The sequence below is a fragment of the Rousettus aegyptiacus genome, unplaced genomic scaffold, assembly GCF_014176215.1.
Source record: "Rousettus aegyptiacus isolate mRouAeg1 unplaced genomic scaffold, mRouAeg1.p scaffold_m13_p_8, whole genome shotgun sequence".
NCBI lineage: Eukaryota > Metazoa > Chordata > Mammalia > Chiroptera > Pteropodidae > Rousettus > Rousettus aegyptiacus.
Genome location: NW_023416311.1, coordinates 75290526 through 75313714, shown reverse-complemented (window position 1 = coordinate 75313714; position 23189 = coordinate 75290526). Strand labels below are relative to the sequence as shown.

Below are 23189 nucleotides of genomic sequence, written 5' to 3'. Positions count from 1 at the left end.
CTTGTGTTTGTAATATATATCATAGGTCATATTTCTATACTTTCCCATATCTGGATTTTAAGGAATAAGATACATGGTGATAACATTTTGTTCAAAATATGTTGAGAATTGACTTTAAAAAGTCTTAGAATAAAACTTCTATCACTTTAAACTCGTTGTACTCCTATTTTGGTAGTCATTGCCCTAAAACTTTTCAAGACACTAGAAGTGATAATCTTCCTTTGAGATTCAAATATTCAGGCAGACACTGAGTTTGGATAGTGAAAGTTTTTAAGATATGACTGTTTTGGACCAAATATTAAGAAATGCATCTTGCATTAACTATATTAAGGACCTGAAGTCATTATCCATTGTAAATCCCAGGTTTTTGTGACTCCACTGTAGTCATTTTTAGAAAAAGAGATTACTTCATTATAGAACCTTCCTCTCCAGTCCTAGCAACCTTAGAGTATATAAATTCGTTTGCTTACTCTTCTTTTCTTTATCAATTTTATGTTGGGATAATTAGTTAACCAGAGGGATAATAGTTACTTTGAGACAAGAATGAAATTCACACATGTTCTCTCTTGCAGTTGTCAAACGGCCAAAATCCCTACAAAGATCAGTATTTTCATGATCGACTCAGCATCTTTGTCTTTTTTCATGTAATCATTGCCTTGTGCTCAACCAAGAAACCTTTCAGTTCTTACAGATTATAAAGTGTGGCTCACTACCAGCAGGTCTTATATTTTTAAATTTTAATTCTTTAGACATCATAATTAAGATGAATAAATTCACCTTCTGCCTCCCTTTACTGTGAGCTGTAATTGCTACATTAATCAACAGAAGGAGACTGAAGTACACTCCTCTGCCTCCACCTGACAGTCAGAATGCAGGATGCCTTAGTATGATAGAACTTAAAATTGAGTCAGCAAATTAAAACACTGATATTCCATTGCAGAATATTTCCAAACTGTTTCAAAAATCTTTAGGCCTTTAGGATAAATATCTGGAAAAGACAGGACTGCACATCAATCTACTGTATTTTATTGAATCTAAGATACTATTATTTTAAGTATCATTAAGAAAAAAATAATGCTGATTATTATTGTAAGACACCATCAGTTGGAAGATGAATCCCAATTTCAGAGATGTTAAAGTGTGAAAAGATGTATGCCTTAGAATTGGTGAAATTTGATTTGCAGCACTGTTCCAGGATCAACCTACTGAATTTCCTGCTTTAAAGGAGTTACCTGAAAGCTATGAATAAATGGAAATCTTTGCTCAATGAAAGGGACATCAAAATTCTACTCTCTGTGATGTTTTATCCCTTCTTAAGTTTAATTTATTCATATATGATACGAATATATGTTTCCATATATGAATATGTTTTTCTCTTTGCAGTTGGAGAAAAGATTTCTCACTTCTTTCTCTTACTTACTCAGGTGGGCAGGGCTCAGTGTTGCAGGTTCTTTGATTTTCAGGTGGCTTACTGTCAGGGTCACAGTACTTGTTCTGGACAATGGAGTTGTCATCCAACCTTTTACAGACCACCTCCTGTCTTTGGGCACCTTAAGAAAAGGAAGACATCATTAATTGAAGAGCAGTTTACCTCACAGTAAGTTAGGTATGTATAACTTTCCTCTGTGGCAATCAACCTCACTGGATCACTGCTGTCTTATCTGTTCCAGAAACACTTGACTGCTCTAAAAAGGAGAGAAGTCCTGGTCATTAAACTGCAAATTTAGGCAAAATGATTGTTCTCATATTTAGAAAAATAACTGTTTTCAAGTTCAGAAAAGAGGCTATTGGTAATTTTAAACAATTAGTGTTCTCATTAGTATAATCTTCTTTGTGCTTTCCTTAAAAAAAAACACAAAACTTCATTTTCCCCAAACATCATTAGATAAAATGTGCTCATATACATTTCAGTGCAAAACAATGATTGTATATCTATTTAAAAACAATGATTGTATATCTATTTAAAAACAATAGGGACAAATTTACTTTTTAATATTTTGCAGGACAAATTCCATTAATTTAGTCTTCATTAGGAACACATAATGCTCACACATTTTGTTTTTTCCTCCCATATATAAATTTATTTCTCTTACAGCCCACATGTCTAGAATTTAAAGATTGCAGTGAACCTCATTTGAACTACAATCCATTAATTTATTTGGGTTGCCCCCTTGTTGATTATACCATTGTCAAACAATTACATACTTATTCCATAAAACATTAACTTACGAAATACTTATCTCATTTAAAAAATTCTTTAAAATGTTTGCCACAGCTAAAAGCATTCTCATAACATTTGTTAAATTCTAAATATATGTTTATTATTTATTGGCAAAGACATCCACCACAACTTGCTCACATTTCACAAAGTACAAGACACACACAAACACATATACTTGGTGAAGAAACTCATGCACTCATTTTCTCCTTAGTGTCGAGCAATCAAAAGCAAAGATAAATATATCAAGAAAAAGTCAAACTACTAGACAATGCTTTAGATCATATAGAGGTAGAAGGATATGCCTGGAATTGGAATAAAAGCAAAGACTCAGCTGTCACCCTTATTCATCGCTCCATCTCAATAACCAAGTAGGCTACATTACCCAGAGAGTTTTAAAAGCAGCATCGGCAATACCTAGGAAACCAGAGCTTTGCACCTAGCTGGACCCACACAAACCTTCACTTCTGCTCCCCGCCCTCCTCAGTTGCTCTTAATAGTACCCTAAAGGAAAGGGTTTGATTCCAAATTAGGAAAATCAATGTGAAACATCATCATTCAGTAAAGAGAACTGTCACCTTAAGAGATGAACACCAAAAGCTTCCCCCAAGGTCCCTAAAGAGTCATGGGAACTCTGAGCTGGGAGTGCCTCAGTTTATCGAGTTTGTACGCTTTCACCTAAGCACTGTCGAATTGAAAGACAGGAAATCTATTCCCCTGACAGAGAAAACTATTAAGTTCTGCAGCCACTGTGAAGGTGATGAACAGCTGAAGAAGGTATATTTTATTACTTGCAGTGACCCAGGATAAAACTGATGACTTTCAACAAGTGTGTAGGTTTTCCTAAATTTAAGGGCTTAAAACACAGCTAAATAGCTTACTAGAAAAATATCTAAGAGTGTGTGTTATATTCACTCCCTCCCAACTCCTAGAATAGCCCAACATCTCAGTTTATGTGACAACAGTTTGGAATTTTTTAACTATTAAACTTTAGATATTTGAGGGAAGAATGATTCACATCAGGCGTAGCTGTGATCCATTCACAGATGTTCCACAATATTCATCAGATATCTCCCACTGTGTCATTCCAGTGGGCAGATAACTAAGTCCATGTGATCTACCTAGAGAAAAATCTCCACCATTAGTCATAGGATTCAACTATCAACTGCTACAATAGCTCAGGATATCTACTCACCAAGGTTCAATATTTTGTTCCTATCAGGGAGAGCAGGGGGTTATTTTTATTGGTTAGCATGACTTTTTTATTTAAGTCATTCAAATATGAATTTACTTGGAGAGGAGAGACTCAAACCACCCATCCGCTTACATAAAAAACTTTACCCAACTTTTATAAATATGTTTAATAATACAAAATATGATTATATTTGCAATGAGAAAGTTGGCATTCAATTTAGTATCTCACTTGTTTTTCAGAAAAGAATAAACATTTCAACATTACAAAATGAAACTGATGTCACTTGTATCAGTGGCAAAAACAATAATTCTGTTTCTACAGGTTAAGGTAAAATTCTACTTTCTTTAAATTAACCCTAGAAATGTTGTTTGGTTATAACTACATTAGTTTTTAAAAGTAGCCTTTAATGTAAAAGCAAGGCCTCTGCAAATTCTATAACAGATATTAATGTTCTTAGAAGTGAGATTTATATTTCATTTTAAGATAAATTCTAGCCATGTATATTGAAAAAATTTAGCTATATAACATTTATTGTTAAAAATTTGAAAAATATACAAAACCACAAAGAACAAAATAAACATTATCCACAATCTTCTATCTTTGTTCTAGACCTTTATTTTTAAAGCTAGTTTGCTCTTTGGTGGGATCTAGTAATTAGTTTAAAATTATGTGGCACATAAACCAAAAATGCCACCTAATTGTGGTTGGCAGGTCATTGCTTCATTCACACCCTCATTCACTCATTCATTCATTCAGAAAATAATTACTAAATACAAAGCACTGTGCTTCTTATGAGATACTGGGCTAAGTGCTAAGGATTACAAATTGACTTAATTTTGTTCATGCCTCTCAGACTTCTTAAAAACTAGGACTTTGGGTATTTGGTGGCGCATTTCAGTTTTGTAATTTTGGAACACTATTTTTTATAAAGTAAAAATTAAAGCCCGTGAATGAACAGCTGAAATTACTCTATGTTTTATGAAGATGCATTTTTCTTCACATTCATCTTTTATTAATTTTCTTCTAAAATGTTATTTTAGACAGTGTGGTATTTCACACTCAAGAACTGACTATACTAGTAATCTATTCCAAATCTTCCTACAATAATGAACTATCTTTCTTCAACAGAATACAAATCTTCTTCCAACTTTTACCCCCATACTTGGCAGGTTTGCAGATTTTTTTTTCTTTTTAAGTCAGTAGCAACAGGATAACTCTCTAAACTAATACACTTAATTGGATTGATTTTTAAATACATACTTTTGGATTAAGGAAAATGAGCTTTTAGCTTTAGAAAGTAGAAAATACAGATCAACTGGAAATAATCTAAACTAAGTCAACAAGAGAAATGATTAAGTTTAGAATCTTTATAAGACCAAGCTTCTTTTACATAACTTCTTTTAAAGTAATCTGTAAAACATTGCTAAGAAGTTGATTTAAATTTTGTTAGGAATAATTATATCCAGTCACACAAAACCACTATGCTTTCAAATCTGAAGACTTATAGTTTATAACCAAAAACAAAGTGTCCACATGACTGGTCAGTATATGCCTATTGAAAACAAAATTCTAGTGGCTTTTAGTGTCCATATCCCCCGGAGATATGCAGATGTTCTGCAGAATTTAATTAGTCAAATTAAAAATTACACTAATTATATTTTATTCTTAAACACCTAAAGTCACTTGTATGCAAACTCTGTACCTATTCTTTTGTTAAAAGCAGTCCCTCTTCTATGCTTAAAAAAATATTAATGGTTTCATATTACTAAATTTATGTATAAATATAACATTACCAATACATATTTACTTTAAACTCTCTAAAATGGGCATATCCTGTTTAGAAACTTTAACTTTGCTTATCTTTAAAGAATCAAATATGATGACTCTTAACATGGAAACCTAACTCTTACTTTTAGCCCATCCATTTAAATTTGCCAGACCTTAGATTTAATTTTCTGCCAGTAGCTAAAAGATTAAGATGATCTATTTGTCCACCAAAGGTTCTCTTGTCCAATGGGAGAAAGAAGTACCATGCTTGAAACACTACTCTAGCTACACATCAAGAAATGGCTTTTAATATTTTGAAATAGCATATACCACAGTAAAATGAGCAAGAAATTCGCCAAGCTGTGAGCTCTAGATGAAATCTCTCAACTTACTCTAAGAGATGGTGATGGTTCGAGCAAAGAACACAGGGTCTTTAGCTCAGCAGCTACAGTCCTGGGGCTGATCATGAGTGAACACTTCAGATGCCACAGTTTCTCTTCAGTTCTCATCTCCTTTTCAGTCCCTCCTCTACTCCCCTTGTAAGCTGCTTAATGTTCTCATGTCCCATCTCTCTCATTTCGGATAATGAAATAATTTCATAAATTCATGTGTAACAATACTTGACAACATGTTACTTTTCTCAGGACAGTTCACTGTTTTAAAAGGAGAAAGAAGGTTCCCAATGCATAGAAATTATCATTTGACTTTCACTTGAAAGAGGGATTGTGTTAAACTAAGAAGGATGTGGGGGAGATAAAAGGGTAGAGAAAGGCCTTCTAGGTCTTCTCAAATCTACTCACACAATTTAGCATTTCAGTCCTAAACTACTGAAATAGTAAGTGAGCACTCCGTAACCACATGTGAGTGAGTCAATAAGGGAAAGTGAGAGGGGTGCAAATGTAACTTTGGGATTGATAAGCTAACCATCTAGATAACAACCTAGTGACATAGCACATCATATCATAGCACCAACAGTTTTCTGAAGAGGAAGAGTAGGGAAAGAAGTTAATAAGTCAGAGCTTATACTAAAAATATGGTTGGTGGCTAAGGCAACAATTTGCTTAACCACAGCGTCCAAAGTAGCTAGCAACCAAGACAACACTACATAACCACAGTATACAGAGCATATGGCCAACAATATTAATTTAATCTAAATCTTCAGTGCAGATAGCATCCAAAGAGCAACGAATGCCAGGAAAAAAATGTCTCTCTGCTCTGTCTTTCACTGCTGGAATCTGGCTGTTGTGCTGTGTGATTATTGGCCAGACACAAGCATTTATTTACAGGGCAGAGCAAAGTCCATCTGCCTTGGATCTAACAGCTGGCATCCAGGGTACCAATCAACTCCACCCATATGCTTCCTTCTTCTGATGGACTGTCTCCTGCTAGTTTTTATCTTTCAAAGACTTTCTCTGCCTTTCCAGTGTCTTTCCTTCTGTCATAGCAAAACTAGATGTTCCAAGGAACAGAATTAAGAAAAGGAAAATGTGGCTCTAAAAATACTGTATTTTTCTAGAGTAAATGTGTTTAATGATGGTAAGATTGGGTAGAGCATACATACAATGCATTTATTTGAAATCACACTATCTCTGGAGGGAATTCCTACTACTTATTAGATATTAACAGTAATCTCTTCTATGAAAAATGTCTAACTTAATTTAACTCATTGAATTCATACTAATATCTATGGTATTTTGTTGTTGTTGTTGTTTTGTTACCATAAGGGGGAAAATGAGCGAGATAGGCTTGATCTCAATGAGATTCCATTAAAATGGGGGCGGGGTGGGGAGGTGGCGGGAAGGAGAGGAAACAAGTACCGTTGCCATTATATTATAAAAACTACCTCATCTAATAAAATAATGCATTTTAAAGTCTAATATTTTAAATTTTACAGCTTCCATTTTATTATATTGCTGTTTGATTTCTCTTTCCCTGATCTTCACTGATCCTAAGAATTCTTTTCTCGGCCAAATGTCTGCAATGTTATTCCCTTTCATTTATCTTGTTACTATGTTTTTCCTCACTACAACTTCTGCCATGTTTAGTTACCTCTTTGGAGTTCTAGGCAGTTTAGGTAAATGATCAAAAGCAAGTTTTCATCCTCCTTTGTGAAATGATAATCAAATGACGTGATTTCTAATGTTTTTCCAGATCCAAAACTCTAAGAAAGTATCTCTTCTTTTCTTCCTTTGCCATTTGATTGTTCAACATTTTTTTCCCCCTTCTATGTCTCCTTTTTCCCTTTACCCTACAGATTAATAAGTCTGGAAAACAGGCATTAGTTAGATTCTGATTTTACAGTCTTGTCTCAGTGCATGAGTTCTTATGGTGTGAGGTACAGAGCAAAGGGGCTGGTCGTGTCAAGAGGCAGAATGTTAACTAGAAACAGGAAAAAATGAGAGACAAATTTCCTAATATGAAGAATTAACTCAACTTATACTAAAAAGAATCTCCATGATCTTTAGTAGAAGCTTATTTGTCTTTTGGTATTTTATTTTTAAAAATTTAGAGAAAGAATGCTGAGAGTATAAGAAAGCCTTGAGCTTTTCCCACTCACCGTGATTAAAGAAAAGCTTCTCTTTTCTTTAATTAGATATAAAATACTTTTTTTGGAATAAACAAGTAAATGTTTCAGATTTGATTTACAATAAGGACACAATCGGAAACAAGCCATATAATTTGTTTACTATGTTTACACTAAACTCATTTTGCTCAAGTAAAAAAATGGAAATAGTAATATCATAATGTCATATAAAATCAGGATGATGATGTTTATCATTATAAAAGCTTTATTTTTTCCAAAAATATTCTGTGCATAATATCTATCTTATAAAGACACATAATATTATGATTGCTAAAAATGGTATTTTGGACAGAAGTTTTGTCAAGTGAAACACGACCTGTTATCTCGCAGATCATTAATATGATAGGAAGGCACACAAACTTTAGTTTCATTCTTACCCAAGCTTCTCAGTGAGTGAATACATATTTAAGCTCTAATCATGTTAGGGAAGAATACCATCTCTATTGCAATAGAAATGAGATGAAAGAGGAAAGAAAACAGCACTAGGTGTTTTTGGGTTAGCAGAGAGTTCTTGTCTTTAGTTACAAATCTTAACATTAGAGAAATGCAAGCCACAAAATGCAGGGGTAAATGGAAAAAAAAGTCAGGTTACCAAACTACACATTCATATGTTAGAATTTTTATAAGAAGTTTGAAAATTATATTGAAAATACACATGAGAATTTAAAGAATTTTTAAAAAAGTGTATTATATAGAGAAAGCTATATGTTTAAAGGAAAAGGTAAACAAAAATAATTATTATGGACAAATAAATGAACAAGCATATTAACTTTCAGAAGTATGAATCACCTAAGAGCCTGAGTGTGCCTAGAGGTTACTCTTCTCAAGGGCACACTATATGAGAACCAAGCCAGATGCAATTGATGGCTATAGAGCATATGCTTTGGGGAGCTGTGATGTTTACAGGTACCCTGCTGTGATGCCTGGTACCACTAATCCTATATGTTAAAGGGTACTCTTTCTTCTCAACACTGAAAATGACCTGAAAGAAGGGGATGATGATAGGAGAGAACAAACAGAGAAATGCCATGGTCAATGCAATGAAAAACTACTGTCTAGTCATATAGAATTTCCTTTTTCAAAGACCAAAGATAAAATTAGAGAATAAGGAACAAAGCTGAATGTATACATTTATTCTATGAAAACTCAAGTCACTTTTTACAAGAGACTCATATTACCAAAACATCACAATAAATCTGTTTTATGTCTAATTTTGGTATATAAGGAATCAAGTCTAAAAGGATGCTCGTAGTTTCAAACAATAGTGTATTACGAAACCTCACATGAAAATAACTTTCATAGGGAATTTTTCTTAAAAACTAATTATGTAATTATGTTTCTTTAAAGGTAAATAAATGACAATGAGTAAAAGGCTTTAATTATTCAAACTAAAATTTCTATCTGTTATCTTTTACTTAACTCTGAAAGTAATTTTTGGATGGTAATTCCTAAATCAAAGTTATAGTGTAGATGTCCTTTATATGCTGAACAAGTGTTAGTCATTATTATTGTTATTATGTCTATAAAAGACTTTCTTTGTTTGAAGTACATTCTGTTCTTCACTAATAATGTGAGTTGACCATTTTTAGTGATGTTAAATGTGTTAGGCACTTAGAACTAGTAAAGAAATTAAAAGGACATCTGTGAAAATGTAAAGCATCTCCCTGTTTTACCTGGTACTTTGAGAGCTGTCCTCTTTCAGTCAGGTATGAGTACTGGCCTAAAGGTTACATTATATTTTTTTCTAATACCTGCTTTTAAAAGACAATTCTAAGTTTGTTATTTTATAATACACTTACTATACTTTTAAGTGTACATTATGTTTCTGTTGTATGATTTTTGAAAAAAAATATATTACATGAACATATAATGTTTCCATAGAAACAATGTAGACATGTACAACTTTTTAAAGGGGCTAAAATAATGTGCATGATAGATTCATTAAAATAATTTGAAAAATATTAATAAGTGGAACAGCATGGATAGTTAAACATATTTGTTAAGTAGTAAGTTGCAAAGAAGAATTTGCAATCAGGGGGTCTTTTAAATATATAGTCTCCTTTTTCTTTCCTTTTCTTTTTTCTTTTTTTGCTTTAATCATTCACCAATCTTAAACTCTTAAACTGAGCTAACAAACACAGAGGAAGAAAGATATACAGAGAAGCATATCAGAAGAAATATTTAATATAGATATGAAAGAGAAATTATGTATTATTTAAGATCTCTAGTTCTTTAACTGAAAGTACAGAAGAGCCTCTATTTTTAAACTCTGAATAACACCAGGACTCTGAATTAGAAGTTTATATGCATTTCTTCCTCTTATGAAATGAAATTCAATGTCTACCGAAAATCACTTAAATGATACTCATTTTATCATAAATGAAGAGTTATCAAACTTTCTTGGCGCACAGCACCCTTAGTGTCTCAGTAATTTTTTTCACAGACCTACTAGGCAGAAAAAAATACCTAAGAATTTCACTTAGTTAGGTCCAAACAATCTAAGAGTGATAAAGTGTGTGGTATATGACTGATATCGCTGTGTTTTTATTAAAAATGTACAATATTCTGCAGTGCCTCTGTAAGTCTGCTGCTATGTCTTGGGGCCCCATGGTGCAGTCTGAAAATGTGGTCCTAAGTCAGGAAAACACAAAATAGTAGTTGGAAACTATGTAAAGCACCTTAAAAATTCGAAAAAGTAGATACTAGTTCCAATATGTATGAGAATCCAAGTGAATAGGTGAATCACAAAAAGTAAAATAAAAAGAATTTGTCTTAGAAACACATTGAATACCTTTTAAGTTTATATGCTATTCACACACAGACACATGCGCGCGCACGCACGCACACACACACACACACATACATACATACATGGCTTAAGATGACATCCAGGGAAGAAAAATAAATTAATTAAAAAGCATTTATATAAAATAAGTATCAAAATTCAAGAAAAATTAATTAGTCTATGTAAATATAAAAGAAAAAGTAACGATAACATTATAAATGGTCAATGACAAGTGATCAGAAAGATTCTTGAGTAACCCCATAGTACATGTAAGAAAAATCTGTTCTCTTTGATCTTCAGACAAAATCAAAATTGTCTCTAAAATCTAAATTGTCTTCTTCCTCTTCAATCTAAGCATAGCTGTAGCTTATCTTTTTTTCCCCCTTGAGCTGCTGAGCAATGAATGTTTAGCAGAGAGATGCTTGTCAGCAGAAACCTGACCAAATTGTTCCTTTTAAAGAAAAAAAATGTTCAGTTACAGTCAACATTCAATATTATTCCATGTTAATTTCAGGTGTGCAGCATAATGGTAATTTATGAAGTGATCTCCCTGATAAATCTAGTACCCATCCAGCACCATACAGTTATTACAATATTAATGACTATATTCCCTATGCTGTCTTTTACATCCCTGAGACTATTTCGTAACTACCAATTTGTACTTCTTAATCCCTTCACCTCTTTCACTCAGTCCCCCAACCCCCATTCTATCTGGCAACCATCATTTTGATCTCTGTATCTATGAGTCTGTTTCTGTTTTGTTTATTCATGTATTTTGTTCTTTCGATTCCACATATACTTGAGATCATATGGTATTTATCTTTCTCTGTCTGACTTATTTCACTTAGCATAATACCCTCTAGGTCCACTCATCTTGTTGCAAATGGTAAGATTTCATTCTTATTTATGGCTGAGTAATATTCCATCGTATGTATATACCACTTCTTCTTTATACAATTGTCTATTGATGGGCACTCAGGTTGCTTCCATATCTCAGCTATTGTAAGTGATGTTGTAATGAACAAAGAGATGCATATATCTTTCTGAATTAGTGTTTTGGATTTTTTCAGATAAGCACCCAGAATTGGAATTGCTGAGTCATAAGGTAGTTTTATTATTAATTTTTTTGAGGAAACTTCAGACTTTTTTCCATAGTGGTTGCACCCATTTGCAAACCCACCAACAATGCACAAGAGTTCCCTTTTCTCCATATCCTCAACAACATTTGTTGTTTGTTGATTTATTGATGATTGCCATTCTGACAGGTATAAAGTGATATTGCATATGGTTTTAATTTGCATTTTTCTGATGATTAGGGACATTAAGCATCTTTTCATATGCCTATTGACCACCTTTATGGAGAAATGTCTATTTGAATCCTCTGCCTGTTTTTTAATTGGAGTATTTGTTTTTGTGGTGTTACATTGTATAAGTTCTTTATAGATTTTGGATATTAACCCCTTATTAGATGTATCACTGGCAAATATCTTTTCCCTTTCAGTAGGTTGTCTTTTCATTTTGTTGATGGTTTCCTTTGCTGTGCAAAAACTTTTTAATTTGATGTAGTTTCATTTGTTTATTTTTTTCTTTTGTTTTCCCTGCTCGAGGAGATATATCAAAATAATGCTACTAAGGGCAATGTCAAAGAGCGTATTGCCTATGTTTTCTTCTAGGAGTTTTATGATTTCAGGTCTTACATTTAAGCCTGTAATCCATTTTGAGTTTATTCTTGTATATGGTGTAAGAAGGTAGTCTAGTTTCACTTTTTTTTTTTTTGCATGCATCTGTCCAGTTTTCCCAACAGCATTTATTGAAGAGACTGTCTTTATCCAATTGTATATTCTTGCCTCCTTTGTCACAGATTAGTTGGCCACATAGGCATGAGTTTTTTTCTGAGCTCTCTCTTCCGTTCCATTGATCTATATGTCTGTTTTTATGCCAGTACCATGCCATTTTGATTATTATAGCCTTGTAGTATAGTTTAATATCTGCCAACTTTGTTCTTCTTTTTCAAGATTGCTGTGGCTATTCAGGGTCTTTTATGGTTCCATATAAATTTTAGGATTATTTGTTCTAGTTCTGTGAAAAATGCCCTTGATATTTTGATAGGGACTGAATTGAATCTATAGATTGCTTTGCGTAGTATAAACATTTTAACAACATTAGTTCTTCCTATCCATGAGCATGGTATATGCTTCTATTTATTTGTATCTTCTGCAATTTCTTTCTTCAACGTCTTATAATTTTCCAAGTATAGGTCTTTTATCTCCTTGGTTAAAATTATTCTTAGGCATTTTATTTTTGATGCAGTTGTAAATGGAATTGTCTTCTTAATTTCTCTTTCTGATAGTTCATTATTGGAATATAAAAATTCAACCAATTACTGAATATTAATTTTGCATCCTGCTACTTTACTGAATTTATTTGTAAGTTTTAATAGTTTTTTTTTTTGGTGCAGTCTTTAGGGTTCTCTCTCTATAGTGTCATGTCATCTGCAAATAATGACAGTTATACTTCTTCCTTTCCAATTTGGATGACTTTTATTTCTTTTTCTTGTCTGATTGCTGTGGCTAAGTCTTTCAATACTATGCTGAATAAAAGTGCTTAAAGTCAACATCTTGGTCTTTTTCCTTATCTTAAGTATCTTCAATAAATACTGTTAAATATGAAGTTAGCTACAGGTTCATTATGTATGGTCATTATTATGTTGAGGTAGGTTCTCTCTATTCCCACTTTGCTGAGAGTTTTCATCATAAATGGATGAGGGATTTTGTCAAATGCTTTTTATGAATCTATTGATATAATCATATGATTTTTATCCCTCATTTTGTTTATGTGGTGTATCACTTTAATTGATTCACAGATATTGAAACGACCTTGCATCACAGGAATAAATCCAATTTGATTGTAGCATATGACCTTTTTAATGAACCGCCGAATGCAGTTTACCAATGTTTTGTTGAGTTTTGCATCTACGTTCACCAGGGATACTGGCCTATAATTTTCTTTTTTTAATGTCTTTGTTTGGTTTTGGAATCAGGGTGATGCTGGCCTCATAAATGAGCATGGGAGCCTTTTCTCCTCTTGAATTTTTCTGGAATAGTTTAAGAAAGATAGGTGATAATTCTTTGAATGTTTGGTAAAATTCACCTATGAAGCCATCTGGTCTAGGATTTGTTTGTTGGGAGTTTTTGAATACTGATTCAATTTCAATAGTAGTTGTCAGTCTGTTCAGATTTTCTGTTTCTTCTTGACTCAGTCTTTGAAGATTATATATTTCTAGAAATTTATCCACTTCTTCCAGATTGTCCAATTTGTTGCATATAATTGTACATAGCATTATCTTATAATCCTTTGTTTTCCTGTGGTATTAGTTGTTACTTCTCTTCCTTCATTTCTGATTTTATTTATTTGGGTCCTCTCTCTTTTTTCCTTGATGACTTTGGTTAAAAGTGTATCAATTTCGTTTATCTTTTCAAAGAACCAGCTCTTGGTTTCATTAATCTTCTGCATTGTTTTTTTTAAGATTCTATTGCATTTATTTCCATTCTGATCTTTATTATTTCCTTCCTTCTACTCACTTTGGGCTTTGTTTGTTGTTCCTTTTCTAATTTTTTTTTAGGTGAAAGGTTAGATCCTTTAAGATTTTCTTGTTTCTTGAGGCACGCCTGTCTTGCTATGCACTTCCCTCTTAGGATTGCTTTCGCTATGCCCTATAGGTCGTTGTGTTTTCATTTTCATTCCTCTCAAAGTCTCTTTTGATTTCTTCCTGGATCTCGTTGTTAACCCATTCTTTGTTTAGTAGCATGTTATTTAGCCTCCACGTATTTGTATGTTTTTCAGTTTTCAAATTGAGTTCTTTGGTATACAATTTTTGTACTTCTACACAAAGAGGAAGAAAGAAAACCCTAGAAAAAACAATTTGGAAAAAGTAATCAGAAGTGTCAATAGAGCAGATCGCAGGACAAAGATTGTATATATTTAGAGTATACATTTAAAACTAATACATGCAAAATAAATATATGTTTTTGACCTTTCTTTGCATCAGAAATGAAGCATACTTAAGGTGGCTTTAGTAACAGAACAGATGCAACAATTTAACAAAAGTTAAATGCAACAATACAGCATCAACTCTCAGATAATTGGCTTTGAAAAGTTTTGCTTTAGATGTCTAAGGATTGTATTAAATAAGAGAAGGGTTTAGGGAGGTTGTGGGGGCACAGGGAACAGTTTTAATAATGGGAAATGAGAGTACATTCAGAAAGATATGAAATTATCATGAATACAAAGATTTGTCCCCTAATGAAAAATAATTTCTCAAAACAACAGAAGGGCTTTTTTAAATTAGAACTATAAGTCACAAAGATAAAAATATTTGTTATCAGTTTTCATAAATATTGACTTAAAACAGGTCACATGCTTTTTATATTCTGACTTGTGGGCCTAAATTAAAATTGGTTGAGTATATAATCCTTACTCACTTCAGCTCCCTAAGTACTACAAAACTTGAAATTAAAAGGAAGAGATTTTAAAATCTGTTTAGCATAATTTCACTAGATTTTAGACAAAAAGGCTAAGAAATGATATTTAGCATATTTTCAGTCAGTTTTAAAAGCATTAATTAGACACTTATAAGGCATCCATCAGGTAAAGAAGCATTCAAGTAAAATGAACTCCAAAAACAGCTTTCTAAATGCATGTCCAAGGCCAATACCCGCACTAAACAAAATTATGAAATTAATTGGAATTCTATCACCTTTTTCATTCCGTTCTCCAATGCTCCTCTCTATTTTGCCACCCCAGACACTTATACCTAAATCTCATTAACTTTTGCATTCCACTAGTAGCTAATTAATAACAGAGACGTGAGTTAATAATGCTTCCAGAGGTTTTTGTATCTGACTGTAAATCAATTTGAAGACTAAAGAAACTTGCAATCAGCCTCAAAGGCAGTACTTCTCAATCTTAGCTGTGTGTTAGAATTACCTATGGAGCTGTAAAAAATCTGATGCCTAGACCATACTCCTAAGAAATTATATCAGAATCTCTGGGAATGAGGCCCAAACATCAGAATTCCTTACAGTTTTCTAGGTAATTCCAAGGTGCAGTCACGGCTCAGATCCATTGTTTTAGGAAAAGCATTTGAAAAACTGAAATTTCAAGCTAGTGAAGGAGATATTTTTGAATGGGATATATCATGTTGTTCTGTTGAGGTTGTCAACTGATGAAGAAGCTCTGTTCACGGTAAAGAACCATTTTTATTATTAAACGCTACATTTTAAAAGTCTCTAGAGACTCAGTTTCTAAGTCTTGATTTCAGCAAGTTACTTCATTCAAGTTTTATCTATAAAATAGGAACAATAATAGCAACACCTATCTCATGAAGAGTGATCAAGTGAAACAGATCAATAGAAAATGTATTATAAACTGTAAAATTTCATTTATTATTACACAGCTGAACTGTAGAACAATTTCTCTGTGAAAAGTCTAGTTGTAATGTGGATTACAACTGTAATATAGATTATTACCAAGGTTTGTCACTTTGTTTTAATAGACATCAGCTTTAGGAAACTAACCCAATGACTCTCAAAGTATGGTTTCTGAATTAGTAGTACCAGCAGCAACTAGAAATTTGTTAGAAATGCAGATTCTTGGAATCTATGTCAGACCTACCAAATCAGAAACTGGAGGTAGAACCTAGCAACCTTGTTTGAACAAGCCCTCCAGGTAATTCTGATAAACACTAAAATTTGAGAACCATACATCTATCCAAACACTAGTAAAAAAGAGAGTATATATGACTAAAATCAAAAGATGAATATACAATATTTGTTATTAGAATCTTTAGAAGTCAGAGTGCAAAGGTACACTAGCATAAATTACTAGAACATAAAAAAAAACTCCTACTAAATCTTTATATTTTAAAATAATACAATTCTCACTACCCAGCCAGCCTTTATCAATTAAGACATTAATCATGAATACAATGGTAGCATACAAAATTGGGAGTCAGGTAAATTACAGAATATACAATACTTTGGATAAGGAAAAAAAAAATCTCTAGTAGGAGTAACAATGGTTCAGAAAATAGCCGAGTTTTAATTCACTGAGCTTGGGTTTCTCTCAGAGGAAGTGTCACAACAGTATCTTTAAAATCACATTTATCCTGAAGACTACATCCCACAGCATCTCGGTATTCTTTTTCAGGCTAAGGAAGTGTTTCATCATTGACTCAGAGAAAAGACCATTACTTGGACTGAATCACCAACAACGTTTCCTGTAGCATTAGATTTGTCATTAAGTCTTGCTAAGCAACAGAAAAACAGTCTCAAGATTTCTTATCTTAAAAGATCTCATGAGGAAAAGCTCTCGACATTGCTCCCAACACATAGACCAAAGGTCTTGCCATTAACAAAACATATGCAGGATAGTAATAGGTGAGAACATTAAGGAATCTTGTATGAGATTGCAACAGAAAGTTCTTTAGAGATCTTTCTGTTCTCTCTCTTTCCATTTTTAAAAGTTTTGGCAGCCTCAAGATAACTAGCACCACCCTGGAAAGATGACAGTGAAGCATCCCGTTTGAGAACTGACTTTAGTATTCATCCTTAGCTCCTTAGAGAAAACTAGGTAGAATTGACTTTTTATTGAAAGATTCCTTAATTGTAGATGAAGTTCCATTTACCATTACCAAGCAGAAGACTCTAGCTCTCTCTTTGATCAAGATTCCTGAGTCCTAAGGAATTTTATTTGCCTCAATCATAAGCTTCCTGTATTGAAAGAACTTGGGGTTAAAAGTGGGAGTATGTGCAAGAAGAATAACTCCAATAATGGATATCTGTACTCTACATGCTAGGAAATATTTCCCACCTACTCTGAGTAACGAAAACAAGAGAGGAGCTTGGTTTTACTTATGCATGCTGATCAAAATTATACTGCCTCTCTCTGGCAATCCCTTTGCCCCACCTAATAAGAAAAATAGAAATTCTAAGCTCTCCTTTTCCATACTAAAAAAGAACTAGCACAAATATATAATTGCCAAAATAATGAATTCCTTTTGCTCATTCACTCATCTCTGAATATTTATTGAGTGCCTAGTATGTTCCAGACATTGTTCTAGGTGCAAAATGAGTCTAGAGAGATGCACAGACTTCAGTGATGAGGAGAAGATTCTGTGTATCTAGAATGGTAGGTTTCATTTTCTCTGTCAACCAAAACCAGCCATACTCAAACTTGAGTGGGCATCAGAAGGAGCTGAAGAGCTAGCTAAAGCGTACGATTGGGCCCCACCCAGAGTTTCTATTCAGTAGTTTTGAGACTTGGTGGGAAGAGGGGAAGGGGGTATAACTAGAATTTCTAATAAGTTCTCAAGTGACATCAATGCTGTTCTTCTAGAGACCACACTTTGAGAACCACTTACCAAGACAAATGGGAGCTCTTCACACTACGCCTGCCCATCCCAAGCACTGTATCTCTCTCTTCCAAAGAAGGCAATGGCCCAATGAATGCTGTCATAATCACTCAAAATTGAGTGCAATTCCAATCCCCAGAACCACCTCAAATATCTAGGACCAGTAACTTCAGAAGAGAAGAAAGAAGTATAAATCACAAAGAAGAGAAAATTCTGCTTCTAGGCGCTTTTCTCCTTTTTCTTTTGTTTTATCTCCTATCATAAGAAATCATTTTTCTATTATGATTTCTCAATGCAAGTGTTATGGAAAAAAATAACATTCATTTAGATTTTTCATATGTCTTTAATAAAATCATAGTTTTCCCCTAAATTCATATCTCATGGCTTTTTTTTTCTTTTTTGTTGGACTATCTCCTTTTTGAACAAAAGAATTATAGGGTTAGAAGAAACACTGAGAATTCACTCAATCCTTTCTTGGCCTCAGACAAGACCGTATCTTCACCATCCCCCCAATATAACAATTTTCAGTACAGCAACGAACAGGCACTAAGTATTTCTCATTCAACATTCTGTCATATACTTGAAGATACTAATATACTTTCCCTCAGCCTTCTCTTCTCCAAGCTAATCAATCTCAACACTTTCCTCATTAGATTTCCTCAATTTTAAAGTATTTTGACTCTTCATTAATACGTTTATCTCACCTTACCTCGGGGCCTGAATTATGAATGTACTGTTATTAGGAAGACTTGTTTTTGGTATGTGAAAAGGGGGAAATTAACTTATAGGTTGAATAAAAAGATTTAATTAGAACAAAGAAATTTATATGTGTAAATGCCACTAAAGAATAATACAATGGCATTAACTTAATTCATTTTTAATATCCTCTATTTTATTAAAAGAAATAGTAATGCCCTATAGTTTTTAAAACTTTACATTACAAACCACCAGCCATTTCACATATAAAATGGATGGTAATTAGTGATCTTTTAAAATATGCCAAAAATTATACACAACCATTTTTCATAACACTTCACATAGGAGAAACATTTTATTATTTATTTGCTTTTTAAAATTTTTATATAGTGTTTGCTACTGAATTTGGAGTTGTAGTTAATGATTTAATTCTGTGCAAGTCTAAAAATGCTGCATCTATTATATGATAATCATTTCTGTGAAAATAATTTCTCTGATTTAAGCCTTGAGAATCAGAGGTATTTAGAGATTCAGTGACTATAGGAGAAGATAGGGTAAAGTCCATGTTAAATCATGTTACCAAAAGGTTTAGAAAGGAAAAATAGGTACTATATGGGAATATAAGGTAAAATGGGATCATTCGTTTTCTTTCAATTTCCCCATTCTAAATATCACTATTCGAAACTTAATCTTTCCTTTCAGAATGGTGAGGTGCTTTAGTCCAGCCTAGACCTGAGGGATAGGTTTGTTTCTCTGCCTACAGTGATCAAGGTGTACGGTGGAGGCGATGCATTTAGTCTCCAGAGAGAAGGAAGATGCTGCTTGCACAGCACTTCTACTCACCAGTCCATGCAGCAGCAAGGGTGTTGGCTTTGAAGGAAGCCAACTGTCCTGCTCTCCCAGCCAGAGGTAAAGAATTGCATTGGTGGCCACTAGAGGGAGGAGGATTAGGAATAGAGTAAATTGTGGGGAAAAGGCACCCATGAAAAACGCACATGGGACAACCAACACATCACCAACCACCGCCTAGCAGCTACCTCTCTGAGAGACTATAATGGGGTCAGCAAACACCATTAACCCAGAGACCCAGACACCAGTAATTAGTGTAGCATCCCAGTATATAGGCCCTTAACTTTGATGGCAGAAGGGAGTTTGAATAGGATTGTGGGAAACACACAAGCATACAAACACAAACGCACAAGCACACAGACATACAGTCTCATCCCCCATTACAAGAAGTTGCATCTGTGCCGTCTGATTCTTGCTCATTTTCTTATTTAAAACTCTTGATGTTCTTTACCAAGAATTCGTTCACGAAAAGCAAACTGCCCACCTTCAAGATAGTCTTGGGAGAAGCACCAGCAGAGACACTCATTGTACCAAGATGTATTTTACCAACAAATCTGTACAAATTACATGAGGTTAAAAACAAACGGAATATAATATAATTAAAGCAAAGTTTCTTTTGCTAAATTACAGCTTGAAGCAAACCTGCAAGAAATGTTTCCAATTAGCTTCTTTAGCAAACACAAAGCATAGCTCAGAATATGTTTTGCTTTCCATCTTGCCCTCTGGGTGGGCTGCCTAGTGGGTGTCTTACCTCCAGCACAAGTAGCTGAGCATTCTGACCATGGCTGATGATTCCACGAAAATCCGACTTCGCTGTCTCCACTGCCAGTCCGAGTGATGGGAACGTTGAACTTATACCTAATGCCCAAATTCTGTTCTTGAAGCAGAACCTGCCATTGAAAACAACTGGTGAAGATAATTAAAATATAATGAGCCTTCATTCAGATATTTATTATTTCTTTTGAAGAAGAAAATGTCATAAAGTAACTCTTTTAGGAAATTTAAGATAACTTTTAGAACACATGCACTTATATTGAATTTTCTCCTTCCAAATTCATGGGTAATTTAAGAGCCATTCTCATCATCTACCTTGTTTGGTTAAAAAAAATGTTATTCAAGCAGTCATTGAAATGATCCAAAAGTCATATGGAAAGAGCACCATGGCCTTAACTTTCTACAGATTTTATACCTTGGGCCAACTATTTTATATTTACTTATCTAATTTCATCACCTGTAAAACAGAGATAATAAAGCCTACCCCTTCCTACCTCACAGGGCAGATCACAAACAGTAGAAACAAAATGGCGAAGACACATTTACCATGACAATGAGATTTTCCGAGGTGGGACCTAGAGCTTCCAAGGACTCTGGTTCATCAGTTGGTCTCTTGTAGTGAAAGGCTGTCCCAGCAATATCAAACTTCCTAGGCCAGTCAATAGTCCAGGCACCATTAATATAGTAATCATCCCCTTCAGATTTTAAAGCTAAAAAAAAACAATAAAAAACCACAATTCCCCTTAAAAATATGAAACTTCATTTACCACAATGTTACTGATTAATAACTACACTGAAGTATATAATGAATATCTTTTTCCATTGAGAGATGAAATGCTTGACCATTTTTTAAAGCAAAAAATAACAACTTGGCACAATGGTAATTTCCAGATGTATGTTAAGACGATATTAAGTATTTATAATGTTATCAATAGAAAGAAAATTTATGACAAAAGAAATAAATGGGGGCAGGGAAGGAGAAGGATGTAGACTTTCCTGATATTTCCAAATATTAAAATAGTAATTATATGAATATGGGGTGGGGAAAACCTATGGTACAGGCACAAAGACAGATATAAGACAATGGAACCAAATGGATAGATAAGAAATAAACCCAAGTACATATGGGAATTAGTATATGACAAAGGAAACATCTTAAATTAGTATGGGAAAGATAACAAGAAACAGAACAAAGACAAAAGACTAGCCTTTTGGCAAAAAGGTGCTGAATTTATATCTCATTCTTTATAAATACCATAATTCCACTCTTAGGTGTATATGCAAAAGAAACAAAAATAGGTATTCAAATGAATATTTGTACATACATGTTTACAGTAGCACTATTTCTAATAACCAAAGGTGTAAACAACCCAATGTCCATTAATGGATGAATGGATAAACAAATTGTGGTATACACAATACGATGAAATATTATTCAGCCATAAAAAGCAATGAAGTACTGATACATGCTTCAATGATGATGAACCTCGAAAACATTATGCTAAGTGGAAAAAGCTAGACAAAAAGGTCATGTATTATAAGCTTCCTTTTATATAAAATATCTGAAATAGGTAAATCCATAGAGACAAAAAGCAGACTGGTGGTTGCCAGGGACTGGGGAATGAGGGGTAGCAACTGCTTAATGGACACAGGGTTCCTTTTGGGATGCTGAAAATATTTTGGAATATATTAAATGCCACTAAATTCTTCACTTAAAAATGATTGAATTCTATGGTATGTGAAGTTCACCTCACTAAAAACACAGTTTAAAAAAGGAGAAAGAATAAACACCAGATGGGTAAATATTTAAAGGAAAACAGTCGAATCATAAAATGCTAGAAGAAAATGTGGGTGAACTTTTTAAAAAGTAAAATTGGAATGTAAAAGGCTTTTCTAATGGTGACAAAAACCTCAGAAATTATAAAATAAAACATCAATAAATATTTATGCATAATTTTTTAACCTCTATAGGAAAAAATGAAACATATTAAAAATATTTAAAACTATGTGACAGGAAAAGGTTATTAGCACTACTATACAAAACTCGTATAAGTAAATAGTGATAATTTTGATAATGATTATCATGATTCTACGATGAAAAACATGTCAGTTTAATTTTTTTTTTTTGGTATTATTCTAGCTTCTTCAAAGATATTAATTTATCAGGCCAGTTGAACAAGCAGCTCAAAGGAACTATCTGACTCTCTGGTCCTCTACCACTTGTCCTCAATAGTACAGATTGTTTTTATTCCCCTAGCCCAATCTGCCCAGCATATATATTTGTGTTTTCTTGACTTCAGATATGTTACAAAGATCCATTTGGCAAAAATAAATCTAATTAACCTTCTGAGATAGGAACATGTCAATCAACTTAAGGATTAGTCTTAATTTTTTTTTGTATTAAATTTTTTTTTCAATTCTCATAGTGGTTTTCTGTTTCATTTAAAACATCAAAATTACTTAGGTTATATAAGGACATCTGAATCTGTATAATATGAAATAGTAAAAACGAAATTAAAAACAACCCGTCCCCCTACCCCTCGCCCAGGAAGCTTTGTATTTTTCTTCAATTTAAGCTCTCACTTTCCATTTTCTCAACTACTCAATGAAGGGATTCTAAAACACCTTTGCTGGTACTATAAAGTAGTTCAGAAAACACCAAGCATTTAAGAAGTACTGAATAATAAAATACTAAGAGAGGAAAACGTGGCATTATGGACAGAGAATTATCAAAGGGAAAATTTTGATGTTACAAATCTTTTTGTTTTGAATCTCGCTGTTGTAGTAAAGAATTCAAAATTATGATCTAAAAATAAAGGGGTCTTCTTAAATAAAGGAAGAAAGGATCTGATTATACTGGTATTCTATCTAAAGATGTATTTTAGATATAGTCTTATTTTTAAAAACTTA

The 23189-nt window shown here is 33.3% G+C and overlaps 1 protein-coding gene across 9 annotated transcripts in view; it reads right to left on the bottom strand.

Annotated features, from left to right (window-relative positions):
• Positions 1-23189, bottom strand: part of ADAMTS6 (ADAM metallopeptidase with thrombospondin type 1 motif 6) — a 241289-nt gene that overhangs the window by 31614 nt on the left and 186486 nt on the right. For 7 of the 9 annotated variants that reach the window (XM_036225492.1, XM_036225493.1, XM_036225491.1 and 4 more), the window contains 3 exons: positions 20826-20989; positions 20257-20395; positions 1421-1550 (listed from right to left, as the gene is read on the bottom strand). In XM_036225492.1, coding sequence (XP_036081385.1) covers positions 1421-1550; positions 20257-20395; positions 20826-20989 — 433 coding nt within the window. Of the gene's footprint in view, positions 1-1420; positions 1551-14121; positions 14458-19499; positions 19589-20256; positions 20396-20825; positions 20990-23189 lie in introns of those variants that run through there. The other 2 variants (XR_004952441.1, XM_036225498.1) reach the window with 2 other exon arrangements.